At 42.6% G+C, this 25,030-nt stretch overlaps 1 protein-coding gene across 1 annotated transcript in view; it reads left to right on the forward strand.

The window, feature by feature from the left end:
• The window catches only part of DROSHA (drosha ribonuclease III), a 351,648-nt gene that overhangs the window by 147,280 nt on the left and 179,338 nt on the right, over positions 1–25,030 (forward strand). The window contains exon 20 of the mRNA XM_040432119.1: positions 9,676–9,735. Coding sequence (XP_040288053.1) covers positions 9,676–9,735 — 60 coding nt within the window. The remainder of the gene's footprint in view (positions 1–9,675; positions 9,736–25,030) is intronic.

The following is a 25,030-nucleotide window of genomic DNA, read 5'->3' on the forward strand; positions in this document are numbered from 1 at the left end:
GACAGCCATTGATATAACTGCCTATTCTTGTCCGCAAAACGGACAAGAATAGGACAGGTTATATTTTTTTGCGGAGCAATGGATGCGGACAGCACACAGAGTGCTGTCCGCATCTTTTGCAGCCCCATTGAAGTGAATGGGTCCACATCCAAGCCGCAAAAACTGCGACTCTGATGCGGACTAAAACAACGGCCGTGTGAATGAGGCCTAAGATATTCATCTTGGGGAAATTTGGACATCTTAAAGTTACATCTTTTTTTATAAATTAAAAAAATATGCTTGCGTTTGTATATTTTAATGAATGAAAAAGGGGTGGGATGTTTGTATGGGTGTGTACGTAGTATGCCATACTATTGCTAATACAGGTAACTATTGCTATAACTTACAGAAAATCTATATATATTTTTTTATTTTATTTCCCTTTATTTTTTAAAGTGAATTAACCCCTTCCTGCCAGTCAAAGCAGGAAGAGGTTAATTCTCAGCCTGCAGGTTGACAGCTCATTTTAAAGCCAGCAGGTGGTGCTCTTAAATAATAAAAAAACACTCCCTGCGTTTAGATTTTACAATGTAATAGACTCTTTTAGCAGGATGCTACAAGAGTCTATTACTGCCTGACCGCTCCTGCTGGCCACAGAACATCTCCCTGTGACCGCAGCTGTCTAATGAAAACACGGTCACAGCGATCTCCGGCGGCACGGGCCATCAGCAGATCGTGATGTAACCGGACGCTTTTATACGTCGGGTTACAGATAAGAGCTTACCGTCACAATGTATAAAGTCGTGCGGCGGTAGGCAAGTGGTTAAAAGGAATTTGTCAGCAGTTTTATGCTGCTAGGTTCTAACAGCTTCAGTTCATGCCAAAAAGTCCTGATATTCATGAGCTTCTGGATGTCTCCGCCCCCTGACACTGTTTTACACAACTGAATTAACAGCAGGGGGCACAGAAAGCCAGGAGCTTGTGAATATTTAGATAAAGTGAAAAGGGTGGCTCGCTTGCCCACTATCAAGATGCAGGTGCTCTAATCCATATGATTCACCCAAACATAAAAAAAGATTATGGTTGATAAGTGATTGGTACTCTCTCTGGGATCACACTGGAACATATATTTTAAAATTAAAAACTTTATAAGTCAACCTAAAAAATAATAATAATATAACAACGAAGATCTCTCTAAAATGCACTCAATTAAAATGGAGACCGAATAAAAATAAAAATAAACTACCAATAAAAGATAACAATAAAAGATGATATATATATATAATATGCACAATTATATACAGATGGTATAGAGCTTGTACTGTATCTGGTCATGCAACACTAATAAAGGTATTCCAATATATTGTATAATTAATCCAACATTGTGAATTCCTCAGTTCATCCTTTAGTGGCACAGTCCGCTCTAATGACTATAACAATGTCCGTTCTTATGACCCTTTTGGTGACCTTTTTTTATATAACAGTAAAAGTATAAAATGTGGGATGTTCACAATTTTGGACATAAATCAACTTTATTGTGAGCATCCCACATTTTGTACTTTTACTGTTATATAAAAAAAGGTCACCAAAAGGGTCATAAGAACGGACATTGTTATAGTCATTAGAGCGGACTGTGCCACTAAAGGAATTCACAATGTTGGATTAATTATACGTTATATTAAAATACCTTTATTAGTGTTGCATGACCAGATACAGTACAATCTCTATACCATCTGTATATAATTGTCTGTGTGTATGTGTGTGTGTATGTGTGTGTGTATATATATATATATATATATATATATATATATTCACCTAAAGAATTATTATGAACACCTTACTAATACGGTGTTGGACTCCCTTTTGCCTTCAGAACTGCCTTAATTCTGCTTGGTATTGATTCAACAAGGTGCTGATGGCATTCTTTAGAAATGTTGGCCCATATTGATAGGATAGCATCTTGCAGTTGATGGAGATTTGAGGGATGCACATCCAGGGCACGAAGCTCCTGTTCCACCACATCCCAAAGATGCTCTATTGGGTTGAGATCTGGTGACTGTGGGGGCCATTTTAGTACAGTGAACTCATTGTCATGTTCAAGAAACCAATTTGAAATGATTCGAGCTTTGTGACATGGTGCATTATCCTGCTGGAAGTAGCCATGAGAGGATGGGTACATGGTGGTCATGAAGGGATGGACATGGTCAGAAACAATGCTCAGGTAGCCTGTGGCATTTAAACGATGCCCAATTGGCACTAAGGGGCCTACAGTTTGCCCAGAAAACATCCCCCACACCATTACACCACCACCACCAGCATGCACAGTGGTAACAAGGCATGATGGATACATGTTCTCATTCTGTTTACGCCAAATTCGGACTCTACCATTTGAATGTCTCAACAGAAATCGAGACTCATCAGACCAGGCAACATTTTTCCAGTCTTCAACAGTCCAATTTTGGTTAGCTCGTGCAAATTGTAGCCTCTTTTTCCTATTTGTAGTGGAGATGAGTGGTACCCGGTGGGGTCTTCTGCTGTTGTAGCCCATTCGCCTCAAGGTTGTGCGTATTGTGGTTTCACAAATGCTTTGCTGCATACCTCGGTTGTAACGAGTGGTTATTTCAGTCAACGTTGCTCTTCTATCAGCTTGAATCAATCGGCCCATTCTCCACTGACCTCTAGCATCCACAAGGCATTTTTGCCCACAGGACTGCCGCATACTGGATGTTTTTCCCTTTTCACACCATTCTTTGTAAAACCTAGAAATGGTTGTGCGTGAAAATCCCAGTAACTGAGCAGATTGTGAAATACTCAGACTGGCCCGTCTGGCACCAACAACCATGCCACGCTCAAAATTGCTTAAATCACCTTTCTTTCCCATTCTGACATTCAGTTTGGCGTTCAGGAGATTGTCTTGACCAGGACCACCCCCCTAAATGCATTGAAGCAACTGCCATGTGATTGGTTGACTAGATAATTGCATTAATGAGAAATAGAACAGGTGTTCCTAATAATTCTTTAGGTGAGTATGTATATTATTTATTTATATATATATATATATATATATATATATATATATATATATATATATATAGTCAGGTCCATAAATATTTAGACATCGACACAATTCTAACATTTTTGGCTCTATCACCACCACATGGATTTGAAATGAAACTAACAAGATGTGCTTTAACTGTAGACTGTCAGCTTTATTTTGGGGGTATTTACATCCAAATCAGGTGAACGGTGCAGGAATAACAACAGTTTGCATATGTGCATCCCACTTGTTAAGGAACCAATAGTAATGGGACAGAATAATAATCATAAATCAAACTTTCACTTTTTAATACTTGGTTGCAAATCCTTTGCAGTCAATTACAGCCTGAAGTCTGGAACGCATAGACATCACCAGACGCTGGGTTTCATCCCTGGTGATGCTCTGCCAGGCCTCTACTGCAACTGTCTTCAGTTCCTGCTTGTTCTTGGGGCATTTTCCCTTCAGTTTTGTCTTCAGCAAGTGAAATGCATGCTCAATCGGATTCAGGTCAGGTGATTGACTTGGCCATTGCATAACATTCCACTTCTTTCCCTTAAAAAACTCTTTGGTTGCTTTTGCAGTATGCTTTTGGGTCATTGTCCATCTGCACTGTGAAGCGCTGTCCAATGAGTTCTGAAGCATTTGGCTGAATATGAGCAGATAATATTGCCCGAAACACTTCAGAATTCATCCCGCTGCTTTTGTCAGCAGTCACATCATCAAATACAAGAGAACCAGTTCCATTGGCAGCCATACATGCCCACACCATGACACTACCACCACCATCATTCACCGATGAGGTGGTATGCTTAGGATCATGAGCAGTTCCTTTCCTTCTCCATACTCTTCTCTTCCCATCACTCTGGTACAAGTTGATCTTGGTCTCATCTGTCCATAGGATGTTGTTCCAGAACTGTGAAGGCTTTTTTAGATGTCGTTTGGCAAACTCTAATCTGGCCTTCCTGTTTTTGAGGCTCACCAATGGTTTACATCTTGTTCACTCTGGTGAAGTCTTCTCTTGATTGTTGACTTTGACACACATTCACCTACCTCCTGGAGAGTGTTCTTGATCTGGCCAACTGTTGTGAAGGGTGTTTTCTTCACCAGGGAAAGAATTCTTCGGTCATTCACCACAGTTGTTTTCCGTGGTCTTCTGGGTCTTTTGGTGCTGCTGAGCTCACCGGTGCGTTACTACTTTTTAAGAATGTTCCAAACTGTTGTTTTGGCCATGCCTAATGTTTTTGCGATCTCTCTGATGGGTTTGTTTAGTTTTTTTCAGCCTAATGATGGCTTGTTTCACTGATGGTGACAGCTCTTTGGTTCTCATCTTGAGAGTTGGCAGCAACAGATTCCAAATGCAAATAGCACACTTGAAATGAACTCTGGACCTTTAATCTGCTCATTCTAATTGGGATATTGAGGGAATAACATACACCTGGCCATGGAACAGCTGAGAAGCCAATTGTCCCATTACTTTTGGTTCCTTAACAAGTGGGAGGCACATATGCAAACTGTTGTAATTCCTACACCGTTCACCTGATTTGGATGTAAATACCCTCAAATTAAATCTGACAGTCTGCAGTTAAAGCACATCTTGTTTGTTTCATTTCAAATACATTGTGGTGGTGTATAGAGTCAAAAATGTTAGAATTGTGTTGATGTCCCAATATTTATGGACCTGATATATATATATCTATCTATATATATATATATATCTATATATATATATATATATATATCTATATATATATATATATATATATATTTTTTTTTTTTTTTACATTTACATATATTTATTGCTATCATTTTTTGTTATCTTTTATTGCTAGTTTATTTTTATTTGTATTCGGTCTCCATTTTAATTGAGTGCATTTTAGAGAGATCTTAGTTGTTAAATTATTATTATTTTTTAGGTGGACTAAGAAAATTTATAATTTTAAAATATATGTTCCAGTGTGATCCCAGAGAGAGTGCCAATCACTTATCAACCATTGTGAATATTTATGACTCATCGTTATGAGCTTGAACTTTTCAATATAAGATGTTAGCAAAATGGCAATTAAATAAAGTGACCCAGCATTTTGCTAAGGGGATCAGTCACTAGTTTATGTTGCCCCTAGTTATTTGCGCCTGAGGGTTGACTCCACCACCTCCATCTTTCACACATCCACCTATAGGAAATCTCTGGCGGGCAATACAATTTTGCACGGATCATCTTGCCATCCACTACATACAATGCGGAATATACTGAAAGGCGAGATGATCCGTGCGAGACGGAATTGCTCAGATATGGAGACATTTGTACAGGAGGCGAGAGATATAACCAGTAGGTTATCTCAGAGGGCCTATTCAGTGAAACATGTCACCAGCTATATGCATCAGACACTGGAACTTGATAGAAAGTCACTAGTATACCCTCGGAATAAACCAGAAAATATGGAATCTCTTATGCCTCCAGTGAATAAGCCCCAAAGCACTTTTGTGACACAATACAGTGTTGAATTTCCAGAAATCTGCAGCATAATTAAAAAACATCTCCCAATATTAGTGTATGATAATCAATGGGCAGTAATAGCCCAAGGAGGTGTAAAATGTGCAGCCAGAAGGGCCCCTACCATAGCAAACTCAGTTAGTCCCAGTCTGTATCAGGATGGAAAGAAATCACAATCTACATGTCTGAGTACTAAAGGCAGCTACAAGTGTGGCCATGGCAAATGTGTTTGCTGTGACCACACAGTGACTGCTAAAACATTTAAATCCACTGTGAATGGTAATGAATTTGATATAAAATCTTACCTTAATTGCAGGGTGGATAAAAATCAATGATTTAAAAAAAAAAAAAAAAAATCTGATTTTTTTTATTTAAATCTGATTTTTTTTATATAAAATGCTTTTAGAGGAAAATATATTACCATCCAAAGGTTATTTCATCATGAAATAAAGATTAGTTTTTTAATTATGTAGAATAAGGCTGTATATGTTTAATTTTTTGGGTAAATAAATTCCATTAATCCATTCACAATGTCATGCTCTTCCAGAGGTTTTTGTTAGATTATTGTGTAGTTTCTCTGCCTACAAGATATTATCACAGATGCTTGGTTTACTTTTGCAGTTCTCAAAACTGAATTTGACTCAGCAGAGATCACATGCCTCTTCTTCACAGCAAAAATGTTATAACATGAACAAAGTTGAGAAAAAGACCTTAATCCTAACTTCTACAAACCTATGAATGCAGAATCAACCTAATATGAAAAGATGTTATTCTAAAAATCTTCATCTACTTGCATATTAGAAGTTATACCAGCAAGAATTAGTCTTTATGTAGAAAACTATGATTTAAATCAAGCCTTACTGACTATTGATTTAAATTGTGATTTAAATCGGTTTAATTTAAATCAAATCCACCCTGCTTAATTGTAATACTACATTTGCTATTTATTTGATTACCTGCACAATCTGTGAATTACAGTATGTCAGTTGCACGAGCAATGCGATAAAAGAGAGCATGCAGACGCATCTGACGTGCCACACCATGGGAGCCGCAATGTGTCAGCAGTCAGTCTGCATTTTGCGGTGGCTCATGGTGGGGACACGTCAGGTATGTGCATACAAGGAATAGAAATGGTTAAGATGCCAGCTAGGGGAGGTGATCACAAAAGGAAACTTCTAAATAGGGAATACTTTTGGATTTTTCAACTGGACAGCTGTCAGCCAAAAGGTTTAAACAAAAGATTGGATCTAATTTTGCAACAATGATATGATATGGTTCCCACCACACATTCTGTGTTTTTATGTATTGATATGGTTTTTTTGTATAAGATTTTTTAAATAGAGGAGTGTTTTTGATTGCCGACATGTTCTCTAGTCACATGATGCCCTAATCATAGGTGCAGCTGTGTGGCTGGCTTATATGCTGGAATCATAGTCATCCTCAGTATGTCATGAGTTAGGGCAGACATCACAACAGCCCAAAACCGGTAGACCAGGATTTTGTTTAACTGGATGTTTGATTTTTAGCCGCTGGAATAAAGTACTGTAGCACCATCTGCGTATTGAGCTGGATTACCGTTCTTTCTACTCGGTTGCCCTTAGTTAGGACAACATAAAACTGGTGACAGATTCCCTTTAACATTTTTGTCCAATAGCCGGAAGAAAGATAATTCATTTAAAGGGAATCCATCGCCAGTGACCTCCCTATCCAGCTGTTTGCATAGACACATAGCTGGGGTTCACTTAATTAAAATTCTTGAGGAATTGGGGGCGACACAAAAGATAGTTGATTGTTATATCAAGTGGTCCTGCCATCTTTGTATTTTTGTAGGTCGATCTGCGTGTGCAAGTGCTTTGGGTGCGGGGATTACTGTCAGACGATTGAGTTCAGGTCTGAAGAGTTGTGGGGGGGGGGGGGTGTTACTAAGGGACGAGGCCGTTTAAGAAGCATAATAAGCTTCCTAAACCGACTCTAAGGCATGTTTGAAGGTGGGGAAGTTGGGAATTGACTTGATATTCTGGGGCAGAGCGTTCCAGAGAGTAGGTGCAGCTTGTGAAAAGTCTTGAAGATGGCAGTGAGAGGTGCGGATTATGGAGGATGTTAATCTGATATCATTGGCAGAATGGAGAGCAGAAGTAGAGGGGTAGACAGAAATGAGTGAGGAGCTGTATGGAGGTGCAGCACTGTGGAGAGCTTTCTGGGTGAGGGTGTGAAGTTTGAACTGTATTCTGTGGTGGATGGGCAACCAGTGAAGTGACTGTCATAGGCTAGTAGCATCGATATAGCAGGTGGACATATAGATGAGCCTGACCACCGCATTTGGAACAGACTGAAGCGGGGAGTTACTAATGAATTACAATAGTCACGGCGAGAATAAATCAAAGAAACAACAAGAGTTTTGGCCGTTTTCACTTAGGGGTCTGGAGATGTTCTTTAGCTGCAGACGACAAGAGCAAGCAAAATTGGATATGGGGAACAAAGACAAGAAGTTCAGTTTTTGAAAGGGTCAGTTTTAGATACAGAGAGGACATGATGTTAGAGACAGCTGCCAGACAATTTCTGGTGTTTTGGAGTAAAGCAGGGGTGATGTCAGGGGATGAAGTGTATAGTTGGGTGTCGTCAGCATAGAGATGGTACTGAAAGCCAAATCTACTGATAGTCTGTCCGATGGGGGCTGGGTAGAGGGAGAAGAATACAGGACCTAGGACTGAACCCTGAGGAACCCCAACACCAAGAGGAGAGTTAGTAGAGCCAGCGAATGATACAGTAAAGGAGTGGCCAGAGAGATAGGAAGAGAATCAGGAGAGAGCAGTGTCCTTAATGCCAGTTGAGTGGAGCAAATGTCTGATTTCGATCTAAGGCTACTTTCACATTAGCGTTTTCAATTCTGCTATTGAGATCCGTCATAGGATCTCAATAGCGGAAGAAAACACTTCCGTTTTGTCCCCATTCATGGGGACAAAACTGAACGAAACACAATGCACCGAAATGCGTTCCGTTCCGTTTGGTTGTGCTCCCATTGTGGACAGAATAAAGCAGCAAGCAGCATTCTTCTGTCTGCGATGTGGTGCGGAGCAAAACTGCTCCATCCTGACACACAATGTAAGTCAATGGGGACGGATCCGTTTTCTCTGACACAATAGAAAACAGATCTGTCCCCCTATTGACTTTCAATGGTGTTCAAGACGGATCCATTATGGCTATAGAAGACCCAAAACAACTGTATCCGTTCATGACTGATTTGTGCGGTTGTATTATGGTAACTGAAGCGGTTTTGCAGGTCCATGACGGATCTGCCAAAAACGCTCATGTGAAGTTGCCTAAGGCTGGGTTCACATCACGTTTTTGTCTTATGTTTAACGTATATACAAAAAAGTCTGCATTAAACAGGTGCCTCAGACTGAGGCCATACAGTAGCATCCTTAGCCATAGAGTTCCATTGTAAAAAACTTATGCGTAAATATATACGTTTTTGCTGGACTTTGCAAGATGTAAAAGCGGACTGTACATCCTGAATGAAAGCAGTTGTCCAGGACTTAAATATTGATGGTCTACCTTCAGGTCACCCCCCCCACCCATCAGTTGTTGGAATGTTTGAATTGTCCACCCTTTTTCTAGACCTGTGTCACGTCCATCAGTCAATGTCAAGCACGTCAACTATACAATGTGCAGCGCTGTGCTTAGCATACTATGAAGAGGCCGCAGCACTTGTCTAAACTCTGCGGCTTTCAAACACCCAGGGAGACTGACCCCCACTAATTTGATATTGATGACCTATTTTATAGTACCCCTTTATAATTTCACTGGTCATGAGGGACGTGTTCACTGTGGTTCACATAGTGTCTCCCTGTTTGTTCACGGAGTCTAATGGCAGACTAGTAATTCTGGTCTTGTCTGCTGTTCACCTAAAATATTGAAAATGTACACTTTGTTGTTGTCCCAATATCGTCTCAAGAATGAATCCATAAAACACTTGCTGGGAGCTGCGGTAATTCCACACTCCTACACTGCTGCAGTCTGTGTTAAGCTCCTTCTGCTGGACATTAAGTTTAGATTGACAGAGATATATAAATCTCTGAAATATATACACACATAAAATCTAATTAAATAAGTTGCTTCTCGTGATCTCTTATTTGTCTTGCAAAACTAACAAGTGTTTTGTTTGTAGAATAAACCATAATGAACGGTTGGAGTTCTTGGGTGATGCTGTGGTTGAATTTTTAACAAGGTAAGTCAGAATTACTACTGGGTTTTCTTTAATAACTATTAAATACAAATAATTCAACTTTTTATTGGCTGTTGTATTACATATGCATGGCTTTTTGGTACAGTTTCACATGCATAAAATTTTTGCTATGGTTTGGTATGTTGACATTTGAACTTTCATACCACAGTATCATACATTGTATTGTCATGTGATATTCTAGAATATGCATCTACTTGTAGATTGATTGTCAGTGACAAGAACTTGGTGGGAGAAATCTGAACCAAGTACCCACAAAGTTGAAACCGGTCTTAAATTTGAGTTAAGGGTTTGTTCTTGTACTTAAATATTGATGGCCTATCCTCCGGATAGGTCATCAATATCAGATCTGTGTGTTCCGGCACTTCCATGAGTCAGCTGTTTCAGGCAGCTGCCAGTCCATGAGATCTGAGCTGCAATATGGTGAGGCCAGAAACTGCACAGTGGGCAGAGCCTTCTAGCCACTGTATAGTTTCCATTGTTGAAAGCTGCCCAAAACGGCTGATCATTGGGGGTGCAGGGTGTTGGATCCCCACCGATAGAAGTCCTTGAAAACCCCTTTAAATTGCTCAATTGACATTGCCTAACACTTTGTTGCCACCAGTCACTGATCAATTCATTGTGTCCGTCTATGCTAGCCTTGACACAGTGTGGTTGAAAGTGGAGAAAGGCGATTTGGGCTTCTAGAGACCAGCATTGAGTGCCCCTTACATAACTTTGTCTTCAACAGTATGTAGACCTGTCTGTTAATGTGTCTGCATCGAAAATCCGGTCTAAAAAGTAGTACAGTTTGGCACAACAATGGTTTCTACACTTTTTTCCCGACTCGCTCGAAAAGGGGACTAGACTTATGAGAAGGTTGTGGAGCATCACTGAAAGGGGGCATTGCATAAGATGCATAACGTTACATAAATCTGGTGCAGAACCAGATAGCCTTAGGGTCCATTCACACGTCCGCAGAATGGGTCCGCATCCGTTCCGCAAACTGCGGAACGGTTGCGGATTCATTCATTCTCTATGGGGCAGGAATGGTTGTGCTGTCCGCATCCGCATTTCCGGAGCGCGCCCCCGATCTTCTGGTCCGCTGCTCCGGAAAAAAATAGAACGTGTCCTATTCTAGTCCGCAATTGCAGACAAGAATAGGCAGTTCGATGGGGGTGCCGGCCGTCGGGTGTATTGCGGATCTGCAGTGCGCTACGGACGTGTGAATGGGCTCTAAGATTCCAACATCTACAAGATTAGTAAATCTGGGCCCTTACCGGTAAATTGCTTTATTTTATTTAACATTGCAGATGTCTTAACTTTTGTATAGCAGAGACTATTGCACTATGAGTTTTTTTCACAGTTATTATGCTTTGAAAATGGACACCAGTATTTTTAGTACTGTTTACTAGCAGATACATAAAACTTAACTGCTTCGACAGAACGGATTGCTATCATTTTGGGATGCTGTATTTCGTTGAGTATATTTAATTTACCTCCTGCTTAAATCTTCAGCTTTTTTATCGCTCAGTAGTAAAGCTGTGCATGCTTAAATCCTTATGCACTAACTGAATTTTCCGAGTATGGTCTATCTTCTGTAGCAGAGCTCTCTTAAAAGCTTCAGTAATATGAAGTTTTTTTCCTGTGGAATCTCTGGCTATATTGCTCTCTGTCCCCAATGCCTTTGAGCCTGTTCTACTGTTTCTCGATTTTTCTTTTAAATTCAACTTTCTTATAGAACTGGCATTCCCTAAAAATATGTGTGAACATTACTGATGCTGTTAGCAGCATCGCAATGCCATCTGGGTAATTATCAAGCATAATTGATGTAGCAATACCGAGGGCTGGCGTTGGTAGTTCAGAATTTACATTTTCATCAATACGTGTTTCTTTGTAAGCTGGAAACTAAACCAAATGATATAGAGATCTTCACAAACTAGTTAGGATGGATTTTCCTTCCACTGGCTGTATGCAGATTGTGTCTTATTCATACATACAGAAGCAATTTCTGAATGCCCTTGTCGTACATAGCAAGGACAATCAAATAAATGCATTTGCTGGTGTTACTAGCATCTGCACTTTTTTCTTTATATTTTTGTGCTCTTGCAGAATTTAGGATATGTTTAATCGCTTTTCCTTTCCTTGCTGACAACCTAACCTTGGAATTTGCACCAAGAAATACGGCAGGCTATAGAATAGTTTGTGCTTTTCGCTTTCTTCTGACATATAACCGAGAAACAAAAACTGCAGAAATTTCAAAAGTGCAGTTTTAGAGCTGATTTATGAAACCTAACTAAAGACCCAAAATGCAGCCTGTGAGGAGATAAAAAAAAAGGGGAAAAAGAAATCTGTATAGCCTGTATTTCCCTTTAATAAGAATCTGAGACAGGGCGTCACAATGATACGTTAAAGCAGAAAACCTATATTCTAAGTTGAAGAAAACATGTAAAAAAGGCGTATGTTTGTGTATATGTGTGTGTGTATATATATATATATATATATATATATATATATATATATATATATATATACTCACCTAAAGAATTATTAGGAACACCTGTTCTATTTCTCATTAATGCAATTATCTAGTCAACCAATCACATGGCAGTTGCTTCAATGCATTTAGGGGGGTGGTCCTGGTCAAGATAATCTCCTGAACTCCAAACTGAATGTCAGAATGGGAAAGAGGTGATTTAAGCAATTTTGAGCGTGCCAGACGGGCCTGTCTGAGTATTTCACAATCTGCTCAGTTACTGGGATTTTCACGCACAACCATTTCTAGGGTTTACAAAGAATGGTGTGAAAAGGGAAAAACATCCAGTATGCGGCAGTCCTGTGGGCGAAAATGCCTTGTGGATGCTAGAGGTCAGAGGAGAATAAGCCGACTGATTCAAGCTGATAGAAGAGCAACGTTGACTGAAATAACCACTCGTTACAACCGAGGTATGCAGCAAAGCATTTGTGAAGCCACAACACGCACAACCTTGAGGCGGATGGGCTACAACAGCAGAAGACCCCACCGGGTACCACTCATCTCCACTACAAATAGGAAAAAAAGGCTACAATTTGCACGAGCTCACCAAAATTGGACTGTTGAAGACTGGAAAAATGTTGCCTGGTCTGATGAGTCTCGATTTCTGTTGAGACATTCAAATGGTAGAGTCCGAATTTGGCATAAACAGAATGAGAACATGTATCCATCCTCTGATGGCTACTTCCAGCAGGATAATGCACCACGTCACAAAGATCGAATCATTTCAAATTGGTTTCTTGAACATGACAATGAGTTCACTGTACTAAAATGGCCCCCACAGTCACCAGATCTCAACCCAATAGAGCATCTTTGGGATGTGGTGGAACGCGAGCTTCGTGCCCTGGATATGCATCTCTCAAATCTCCATCAACTGCAAGATGCTATCCTATCAATATGGGCCAACATTTCTAAAGAATGCTATCAGCTCCTTTTTGAATCAATGCCACGTAGAATTAAGGCAGTTCTGAAGGCAAAAGGGGGTCCAACACCGTATTAGTATGGTGTTCTTAATAATTCTTTAGGTGAGTGTATATATGTATGTATATATGTATGTATGTACACTGCTCAAAAAAATAAAGGGAACACTTAAACAACACAATGTAACTCCAAGTCAATCACACTTCTGTGAAATCAAACTGTCCACTTAGGAAGCAACACTGAGTGACAATCAATTTCACATGCTGTTGTGCAAATGGGATAGACAACAGGTGGAAATTATAGGCAATTAGCAAGACACCCCCAATAAAGGAGTTGTTCTGGAGTGGTAACCACTTCTCAGTTCCTATGCTTCCTGGCTGATGTTTTGGTCACTTTTGAATGCTGGCGGTGCTTTCACTCTAGTGGTAGCATGAGACGGAGTCTACAACCCACACAAGTGGCTCAGGTAGTGCAGCTTATCCAGGATGGCACATCAATGCGAGCTGTGGCAAGAAGGTTTGCTGTGTCTGTCAGCGTAGTGTCCAGAGCATGGAGGCGCTACCAGGAGACAGGCCAGTACATCAGGAGACGTGGAGGAGGCCGTAGGAGGGCAACAACCCAGCAGCAGGACCGCTACCTCCGCCTTTGTGCAAGGAGGAACAGGAGGAGCACTGCCAGAGCCCTGCAAAATGACCTACAGCAGGCCACAAATGTGCATGTGTCTGCTCAAACGGTCAGAAACAGACTCCATGAGGGTGATACGAGGGCCCGATGTCCACAGGTGGGGGTTGTGCTTACAGCCCAACACCGTGCAGGACGTTTGGCATTTGCCAGAGAACACCGAGATTAGCAAATTCGCCACTGGCGCCCTGTGCTCTTCACAGATGAAAGCAGGTTCACACTGAGCACATGTGACAGATGTGACAGAGTCTGGAGACGCCGTGGAGAACGTTCTGCTGCCTGCAACATCCTCCAGCATGACCGGTTTGGCATTGGGTCAGTGTGGGGTGGCATTTCTTTGGAGGGCCGCACAGCCCTCCATGTGCTCGCCAGAGGTAGCCTGAATGCCATTAGGTACCGAGATGAGATCCTCAGACCCCTTGTGAGACCATATGCTGGTGCGGTTGGCCCTGGGTTCCTCCTAATGCAAGACAATGCTAGACCTCATGTGGCTGGAGTGTGTCAGCAGTTCCTGCAAGACGAAGGCATTGATGCTATGGACTGGGCCGCCCGTTCCCCAGACCTGAATCCAATTGAGAACATCTGGGACATCATGTCTCGCTCTATCCACCAACGTCACGTTGCACCACAGACTGTCCAGCAGTTGGCAGATGCTTTAGTCCAGGTCTGGGAGGAGATCCCTCAGGAGACCGTCCGCCACCTCATCAGGAGCATGCACAGGCGTTGTAGGGAGGTCATACAGGCACGTGGAAGCCCCATTCACTACTGAGCCTCATTTTGACTTGTTTTAAGGACATTACATCAAAGTTGGATCAACCTGTAGTGTGTTTTTCCACTTTAATTTTGAGTGTGACTCCAAATCCAGACCTCCATGGGTTAAAAATTTGAATTCCATTTTTTTATTTTTGTGTGATTTTGTTGTCCGCACATTCAACTATGTAAAGAACAAAGTATTTCCGAAGAATTTTTAATAAACTCAGATCTAGGATGTGTTATTTTTGTGTTCCCTTTTTTTTTTTTGAGCAGTGTATACAGTGGCGGAAATAATTATTTGACCCCTCACTGATTTTGTAAGTTTGTCCAATGACAAAGAAATGAAAAGTCTCAGAACAGTATCATTTCAATGGTAGGTTTATTGTAACAGTGGCAGATAGCACATCAAAAGGAAAATCGAAAAAATAACTTTAAATAAAAGATAGCAACTGATTTGCATTTCATTGAGTGAAATAAGTATTTGAACCCCTACCAACCATTAAGAGTTCTGGCTCCCACAGAGTGGTTAGACACTTCTACTCAATTAGTCACCCTCATAAAGGACACCTGTCTTAACTAGTCACCTGTATAAAAGACACCTGTCCACAGAATCAATCAATCAAGCAGACTCCAAACTCTCCAACATGGGAAAGACCAAAGAGCTGTCCAAGGATGTCAGAGACAAAATTGTAGACCTGCACAAGGCTGGAATGGGCTACAAAACCATTAGCAAGAAGCTGGGAGAGAAGGTGACAACTGTTGGTGCGATTGTTCGAAAATGGAAGGAGCACAAAATGACCATCAATCGACCTCGCTCTGGGGCTCCACGCAAGATCTCACCTCGTGGGGTGTCAATGGTTCTGAGAAAGGTGAAAAAGCATCCTAGAACTACACGGGAGGAGTTAGTTAATGACCTCAAATTAGCAGGGACCACAGTCACCAAGAAAACCATTGGAAACACATTACACCGCAATGGATTAAAATCCTGCAGGGCTCGCAAGGTCCCCCTGCTCAGGAAGGCACATGTGCAGGCCCGTCTGAAGTTTGCCAATGAACACCTGAATGATTCAGAGAGTGACTGGGAGAAGGTGCTGTGGTCTGATGAGACCAAAATAGAGCTCTTTGGCATTAACTCAACTCGCTGTGTTTGGAGGAAGAAAAATGCTGCCTATGACCCCCAAAACACCGTCCCCACCGTCAAGCATGGGGGTGGAAACATTTTGCTTTGGGGGTGTTTTTCTGCTAAGGGCACAGGACAACTTATTCGCATAAACGGGAAAATGGACGGAGCCATGTATCGTGAAATCCTGAGCGACAACCTCCTTCCCTCTGCCAGGAAACTGAAAATGGGTCGTGGATGGGTGTTCCAGCACGACAATGACCCAAAACATACAGCAAAGGCAACAAAGGAGTGGCTCAAGAAGAAGCACATTAAGGTCATGGAGTGGCCTAGTCAGTCTCCGGACCTTAATCCAATCGATAACCTATGGAGGGAGCTCAAGCTCAGAGTTGCACAGAGACAGCCTCGAAACCTTAGGGATTTAGAGATGATCTGCAAAGAGGAGTGGACCAACATTCCTCCTAAAATGTGCGCAAACTTGGTCATCAATTACAAGAAACGTTTGACCTCTGTGCTTGCAAACAAGGGTTTTTCCACCAAGTATTAAGTCTTTTTTTGTTAGAGGGTTCAAATACTTATTTCACTCAATGAAATGCAAATCAGTTGCTATCTTTTATTTAAAGTTATTTTTTCGATTTTCCTTTTGATGTGCTATCTGCCACTGTTACAATAAACCTACCATTGAAATGATACTGTTCTGAGACTTTTCATTTCTTTGTCATTGGACAAACTTACAAAATCAGTGAGGGGTCAAATAATTATTTCCGCCACTGTATAGTGGTCATGCAGGTGTAATACTGGTGGAAAGAAGGTATATTTAACCCAGATTTCTCACCTGGGTGAAGTAAGTGTAATCCAGGGAGTGCTGTGGCCTGAACAAACTTGTTGTTTAGGCAGGATTCTTTCTGGAAATACTTGGGGCCTTGATTATGTGGAACGATTGTTAAAGGGTTTCTACCACCAGAAATACCGTTATGTAGCTGACTGACATTAGCAATGCGCTAATGTCAGCACTACATAACAGTATGTTTCTAACATTTGTCCCTGCAGCCGTTTTGGTAAAATAAGCACTTTTATAATATGCTAATGAGCCTCTAGGTGCTATGTGGGCGTAAAATCAGCACCTAGAGGCTCCGTCTACTCACGCTTTATCCCGCCCAGGTCCCCTGTTCTGCCTGCCCCGGTCCTCTTGATTGATGCCACGGTCCACCGCATCGTTGACGAAATCCCGCGCCTGCGCCGTTCACTTCTGTCTAAGGTGCAGTGAGTGAAGGCCGCTCTCCTGATGCCGGCTTTCCCACTGTGACGTAGTCGGCGCAGTGAGGAATCCGGCACCAGGAGCGCATCATTCACTCACTGCGCCTGCGCCGAATACAGAAGTGAACGGCACAGGCGCGGGATTTTGTCAACGATGCGGTGGACCGTGGCATCAATCAAGAGGAGCGGGGCGGGAAGAACAGGGGACCTGGGCGGGATAAAGCGTGAGTAGACGGAGCCTCTAGGTGCAGATTTTACGCCCACATAGCCCCTAGAGGCTCATTAGCATATTATACAAGTGCTTATTTTACAAAAACTGCTACAGGGACAAATGTTATAAACATACTGTTATGTAGTGCTAACATTAGCGCATCCCTAATGTCAGTCAGCTACATAACGGTATTTCTGGTGGTAGAAGCCCTTTAACAACCGTTCCACATAATCCAGGCCCCACGTATTTCCAGAAAGAATCCTGCCTAAACAACAAGTTTGTTCAGGCCACACAGTTTTACACCAGGTTTCCATCACAACCCAGCCATTTTTCTTCGCTGCTGTAAGTCAGCTTTAGGCTAGGGCTTTAGGGCTACACGACGACATGCACAGCAGACAGTATAACACAGGATAGGATTAGATACATAGCTCAGCAGACAGTGGGGCGGGGTGCTGTAGAGGTCACTGTTATGGGGGATACGGTCGACACACAGAAACATTAAATGAAATAGATGAAATATACCCGTGTGAAGCCGTGTCCTTCTGCTAGTTTTAATATAAAAATGAGTTTCTGTCTGTTTGTCTGTCTGTTCTTTATGCGCGACCAAACGACTGGATGGATCTTCACCAAATTTCTAGGACGTACAGTTCCTGAGATATTCCCAAAAATTACCTGCATTAGCCAATAGAAGCCTGCAAGTCTTTCACTCATATCCCAACTGCCATACACACAGTCACATGTCCCTTATCAGCCAATTGAAGCTCGCAGGCCCTTAGTCTCCACATACACAGAGTTTTACTCCAGGTTTCCATAACAACCCAGCCATTTTTCTTCAGCTCTGTAGGTCAGCTTTAGGCTAGGGCAACATGACGACAATAAGTGGCACGACGCATAGGGCACAACTATACTGCGACATTGATGTTGCACCAATGTCGAGTGACAATTTTTATAATGATAGTCTAAGGTGTTGCACTGCAACATGTGACATGCTGCAAAGCGACAGTCACAGAAAAATCCATCTTGGATGAATTTTTTGCAACTGTCGTGTCAGTCACAGCATGTCTCATGTCGCAGTGCGACACCATAGCCTATCCTTATAAAAACTGGTGCGTCAAAATGTCACACAACACATGTCGTCGTGTAGCCCTAGCCTTAAAGGGGCAGCTGCTGTGGAGCTCACTGTTAAAGGGGCGGGCACTGTGGAGGTCACTGTTAAACAGGCGTTCACTGTGGATGTTACTGTTAAGGGGGCAGGCCGCTGTGGGGGTCTCTATTAAGAGAGCAGGGTACTGTGAGGTCACTGTTAAGGGAACGGGGTACTGTGGCAGTCACTGTTAAAGGGACGGGTCCTGTGGAGGGCTCTGTTAAGGGGGCAGGGAATAGTGGAGGTCACAGATAAGGGGACGGTGCCCTATGGAGGTCAATGTTAAGGGGCGGGGTGCTGTATAGGTCACTGTTAAGGGGAAGAGCCCCTGAGGAGGTTACTGTCAAGGGAGTGGGGTGCAGTGAAACTCGCTGTTAAAAGGATGGGCTGCTGTGGCGGTCTCATTTTAAGGGGGCGGGGCACTGGGTGGTCAGTGTTGAGGGCTGAGGGGCTGTGGAGTTCACTGTTAAAGGGGCGGGCTGCTGTAGAGGTCACTGTTATGGGGAATACTGTCAATTTCTTTTAAACGACACACATAAACATTAAATGAAATATACCTGTGAGAAGCCAGGTCCTTCTGCTAGTATACTAAAAAGATGACTTAAGTGAACACAAAATGCAGCTTTTAAATGATCATTCCATTTATTAAAGATAAAGATTTATTCAAAACCTATATCGCCCTTGTTAAAAATTTGTTGACACCCAAAACCTAATTGGCAGTAACCGTTTCAAACATTTGCGTTAACTGTCTTCAGTGTGGAGGAATTTTGACCCACTCTTGGAGGTTATGTGTTGTGTTTGTTTTGTTTTGTTTGTTTTTGACAAGTGCAAGACGAGACTTTTGGTCAGCAATGGTTTGTGCCTTGCAGCTCTCCCATGTATGCCATTTGTTCCCTGTGTCTTTCTTATTGTTGCATTGTCTACACTGACCCTAAAATGAGGCAGGTGAAGCCTGCAGCTCTTTTGTGACCTTTTGGATGAATCATCAGTACGCTCTTGCTGAAATTTTCATAGCCTAGGCACCCCTAGGGAGTTTTCTTCATTTGCAGATAATGGCTGTCACTGTTCTTTGCTAGCGTCTTGGAGCCTTAGCAATGGCTTTAAAACCCATTCAATAGAGTTATATTTCAATGGCTTTGTTTTGTATTTGTATTTGAATCTGTTAAGAATGTGGCATTTTGTCCTGCTTTTGGAGACTTTCTAGTTTGCTTCACTTTGCCAGACAGGTTCTATTTAAGTGATGTATAGATTAAACAGGTCTAGATAGACCTGTGTGTGTGTGTGTGTGTGTGTGTGTGTGTGTGTGTGTGTGTGTATACACTGCTCAAAAAAATAAAGGGAACACAAAAATAACACATCCTAGATCTGAATTAAACATTCTTCTGAAATACTTTGTTCTTTACATAGTTGAATGTGCTGACAACAATCACCCAAAAATTAAAAAAATGTAAATCAAATTTTTCAACCCATGGAGGTCTGTATTTGGAGTCACACTCAAAATTAAAGTGGAAAAACACACTACAGGCTGATCCAACTTTGATGTAATGTCCTTAACCCCTTAAGGACACAGCCTTTTTACACCTTAGGACCAGGCCATTTTTTGAAAATCTGACCAGAGTCCCTTTAAGTGCTGATAACTTTAAAACGCTTTGACTTATCCAGGCCGTTCTGAGATTGTTTTTTCGTCACATATTGTACTTCATGACACTGGTAAAATGAAGTCAAAAAAATATTTTTTTTTGCACCAAAAAATACCTAATTTAACAAAAAATTTGGAAAAATTTGCAAATTTCAAAGTTTCAGTTTCTCTACTTCTGTAATACATAGTAATACCCCCAAAAATTGTGATGACTTTACATTCCCCATATGTCTACTTCATGTTAGAATTGATTTGGGAATGATATTTTATTTTTTGGGGATGTTATAAGGCTTAGAAGTTTAGAAGCAAATCTTGAAATTTTTCAGAAATTTACAAAAACTCAATTTTTAGGGACCCGTTCAGGTCTCAAGTCACTTTGCGAGGCTTACATTATAGAAACCACCCAAAAATGACCCCATCTAAGAAACTACACCCCTCAAGGTATTCAAAACTGATTTTGCATACGTTGTTAACCCTTTAGGTGTTGCACAAGAGTTATTGGCAAATGGGGAGGAAATTTGAGAATTTCATTTTTTTGTCTAATTTTTCATTTTAACCCATTTTTTCCACTAACAAATCAAGGGTTAACAGCCAAACAAGACTGTATCTTTATTGCCCTGACTCTGCCGTTTACAGAAACACCCAATATGTGGCCGTAAACTACTGTACGGCCACACAGCGGGGCGTAGAGTGAAAGGTGCGCCGTATGGTTTTTGGAGGGCTGATTTTTATGGACTGGTTTATTTACACCATGTCCCATTTGAAGCCCCCTGATGCACCCCTAGAGGAGAAACTCCCTAAAAGTGACCCCATCTAAGAAACTACACCCCTCAAGCTATTCAAAACTGATTTTACATACATCGTTAACCCTTTAGGTGTTGCACAGGAGTTATTGGCAAATGGCGATGAAATTTGAGAATTTCATTTTTTTGCCTAATTTTCCATTTTAACCCATTTTTTCCACTAACAAAGCAAGGGTTAACAGCCAAACAAGACTGTATCTTTATTGCCCTGACTCTGCTGTTTACAGAAACACCCCATATGTGGCCGTAAACTACTGTACGGGCACACAGCGGGGCGTAGAGTGAAAGGTGCGCCGTTTGGTTTTTGGAGGGCTGATTTTGCTGGACTGTTTTTTTGGCACCATGTCCCATTTGAAGCCCCCCTGATGCACCCCTGGAGTAGAAACTCCATAAAAGTGACCCCATCTAAGAAACTACACCCCTCAAGGTATTCAAAACTGATTTTACAAACTTTGTTAACCCTTTAGGTGTTGCACAAGATTTAATGGAAAATAGAGATACAATTTCAAAATTTCACTTTTTTGGCAGATTTTCCATTTTAATATTTTTTTTCCAGTTACAAAGCAAGGGTTAACAGCCAAACAAAACTCATTATTTATGGCCCTGATTCTGTAGTTTACAGAAACACCCCATATGTGGTCGTAAACTGCTGTACGGGCACACGGCAGGGCGCAGAAGGAAAGGAACGCCATACGGTTTTTGGAAGGCAGATTTTGCTGGACAGTTTTTTTTTACACCATGTCCCATTTGAAGCCCCCCTGATGCACCCCTAGAGTAGAAACTCCAAAAAAGTGACCCCATTTTAGAAACTACAGGATAGGGTGGCAGTTTTGTTGGTACTAGTTTAGGGTACATATGATTTTTGGTTGCTCTATATTACACTTTTTGTGCGGCAAGGTAACAAGAAATAGATTTTTTGGCACGTTTTTATTTTTTGTTATTGACAACATTCATCTGACAGGTTAGATCATGTGGTAATTTTATAGAGCAGGTTGTCACGGACGTGGCGATACCTAATATGTATACTATTTTTTTTATTTATGTAAGGCCTCTTTCACACTTGCGTTGTTGGGATCCGGCATGCACTTCCGTTGCCGGAGGTGCCTGCCGGATCCGGAAAAACGCAAGTGTACTGAAAGCATTTGAAGACGGAACCGTCTTCCAAATGCTTTCAGTGTTACTATGGCACCCAGGACGCTATTAAAGTCCTGGTTGCCATAGTAGGAGCGGGGAGCGGGGGAGAGGTATACTTACAGTCCGTGCGGCTCCCGGGGCGCTCCAGAATGACGTCAGAGCGCCCCATGCGCATGGATGACGTGATCCATGTGATCACGTGATCCATGCGCTTGGGGCGCCCTGACGTCACTCTGGAGCGCCCGGGGAGCCGCACGGACGGTAAGTACACTGCTCCCCCGCTCCCCGCTACACTTACCATGGCTGTCAGGACTTTAGCGTCCCGGCAGCCATGGTAACCACTCTGAAAAAGCTAAATGTCGGCTCCGGCAATGCGCCGAAACGACGTTTAGCTTAAGGCCGGATCCGGATCAATGCCTTCCAATGGGCATTAATTCCGGATCCGGCCTTGCGGCAAGTGTTCCGGATTTTTGGCCGGAGCAAAAAGCGCAGCATGCTGCGGTATTTTCTCCGGCCAACAAACGTTCCGTACCGGAACTGAAGACATCCTGATGCATCCTGAACGGATTACTCTCCATTCAGAATGCATTAGGATAATCCTGATCAGGATTCTTCCGGCATAGAGCCCCGACGACGGAACTCTATGCCGGAAGACAATAACGCAGGTGTGAAAGAGCCCTAAGTTTTACACAATGATTTAATTTTTAAAACAAAAAAAATGTTTTAGTGTCTCCATAGTCTAAGAGCCATAGTTTTTTCAGTTTTTGGGCGATTATCTTAAGTAGGGTCTCATTTTTTGCGGGATGAAATGACGGTTTGATTGGCATCTATTTTGGGGTGCATATGACTTTTTGATTGCTTGCTATTACACTTTTTGTGACGTAAGATGACAAAAAATGGCTTTTTTTACACCGTTTTTATTTTAATTTTTTTACGGTGGTCATCTGAGGGGTTAGATCATGTGATATTTTTATAGAGCCGGTCGATACGGACGCGGCGATACCTAATATGTATACTTTTTTTTTTATTTATGTTTTACACAATGATTTCATTTTTGAAACAAAAAAAATCATGTTTTAGTGTTTCCATAGTCTAAGAGCCATAGTTTTTTCAGTTTTTGGGCGATTATCTTGGGTAGGGTATGATTTTTGCGGGATGAGATGACGGTTTGATTGGTACTATTTTGGCGTACATGCGACTTTTTTCATCACTTTTATTACCTTTTTTGGGAAGTAAGGTGGGCAAAATTTCAATTTCATCATAGTTTTTTATTTTTTATTTTTATGGCGTTCACCGTTCGGGTAAAGTAACATAACCGTTTTATAGATCAGGTCGTTACGGACGCGGCGATACCAAACATGTGTAGGGAATTTTATTTTTTTCATTTTTAATCAGTGATAAATATGTTTTTTGATTTTTCCTTTTTTTTTCCTTTTTTTTAACTTTTTTTTTGACCCAGACCCACTTGGTTCTTGAAGATCCAGTGGGTCTGATGTCTGTATAATACAGTACAGTACAATATATATTGTTCTGTACTGTATTTTACTTACACTGAACAGATCTATGCTTTCAGCACAGATCTGTTCAGCACCATGGACAGCAGGACGCCTGAGAGGCGTCCTGTTGCCATGGGAACCTTCCCCGTCTGCTCAGAACTGCGCAGACGGGGAAGGGTAAGCACAGGGCTGAGGGGGGCTCTCTGGGGGCTCTCTCCCTCTCCCATCGGGGGGCTGCAAAGGCACAGCAGCCCCCCGATGGGAGAGGGAGGGAGCTCCCTGCGCTGTTAACCTTTTCCATACAGCGGTCCGTACGGACCGCTGTATGGAAAGGGTTAACGGCTGACATCGCATCGCAGATGTCAGCCGTTTATACCAGGGTGCCAGCAATGTGCTGGCACCCTGGTATACCCACTAGAAACCAACGATTATACAAGGGGAGGCGGGCGGGGGATCGCGATCCCGCCTGCCGCACCGCCCGCCTCCCGCACCGCCCGCACTGCCCGCAACCCTCCCCCTGCACCTCCCACCGGGCTAAAATCACTCGGGGGGTGCAGGGGGAGGGATACAGATCTATTTTAGGAATACTAAAGTTTCTGATCCCCGCGGTCAGGGACCGCAGGGATCAGAAACTGCAGAAATCGCAGCAAACCGCAGGTCTGAATTGACCTGCGGTTTGCCGCGATCGCCGACATGGGGGGGTCACGGGACCCCCCCGCGCATTTAGCCTAGGTGCCTGCTCGATGATTTGAGCAGGCACCGGGTTCCGATCACTGCGGGCCGGGCGGCAGTGATCGGAACAACACATGACGTACCGGTACGTCATGTGTCCTTAAGTACCAGGACGTCATGACGTACCGGTACGTCATGTGTCCTTAAGAGGTTAAAACAAGTCAAAATGAGGCTCAGTAGTGTGTGTGGCCTCCACGTGCCTGTATGACCTCCCTACAACGCCTGTGCATGCTCCTGATGAGGTGGCGGACGGTCTCCTGAGGGATCTCCTCCCAGACCTGGACTAAAGCATCTGCCAACTCCTGGACAGTCTGTGGTGCAACGTGACGTTGGTGGATAGAGCGAGACATGATGTCCCAGATGTTCTCAATTGGATTCAGGTCTTGGGAACGGGCAGGCCAGTCCATAGCATCAATGCCTTCGTCTTGCAGGAACTGCTGACACACTCCAGCCACATGAGGTCTAGCATTGTCTTGCATTAGGAGGAACCCAGGGCCAACCGCACCAGCATATGGTCTCACAAGGGGTCTGAGGATCTCATCTCGGTACCTAATGGCAGTCAGGCTACCTCTGGTGAGCACATGGAGGGCTGTGCGGCCCTCCAAAGAAATGCCACCCCACACCATTACTGACCCAATGCCAAACCGGTCATGCTGGAGGATGTTGCAGGCAGCAGAACGTTCTCCACGGCGTCTCCAGACTCTGTCACGTCTGTCGCATGTGCTCAGTGTGAACCTGCTTTCATCTGTGAAGAGCACAGGGCGCCAGTGGCGAATTTGCCAATCTTGGTGTTTTCTGGCAAATGCCAAACGTCCTGCACGGTGTTGGGCTGTAAGCACAACCCCCACCTGTGGACGTCGGGCCCTCATATCCACCT

Source organism: Bufo bufo, chromosome 5 (genome assembly GCF_905171765.1).
Source record: "Bufo bufo chromosome 5, aBufBuf1.1, whole genome shotgun sequence".
Lineage (NCBI taxonomy): Eukaryota > Metazoa > Chordata > Amphibia > Anura > Bufonidae > Bufo > Bufo bufo.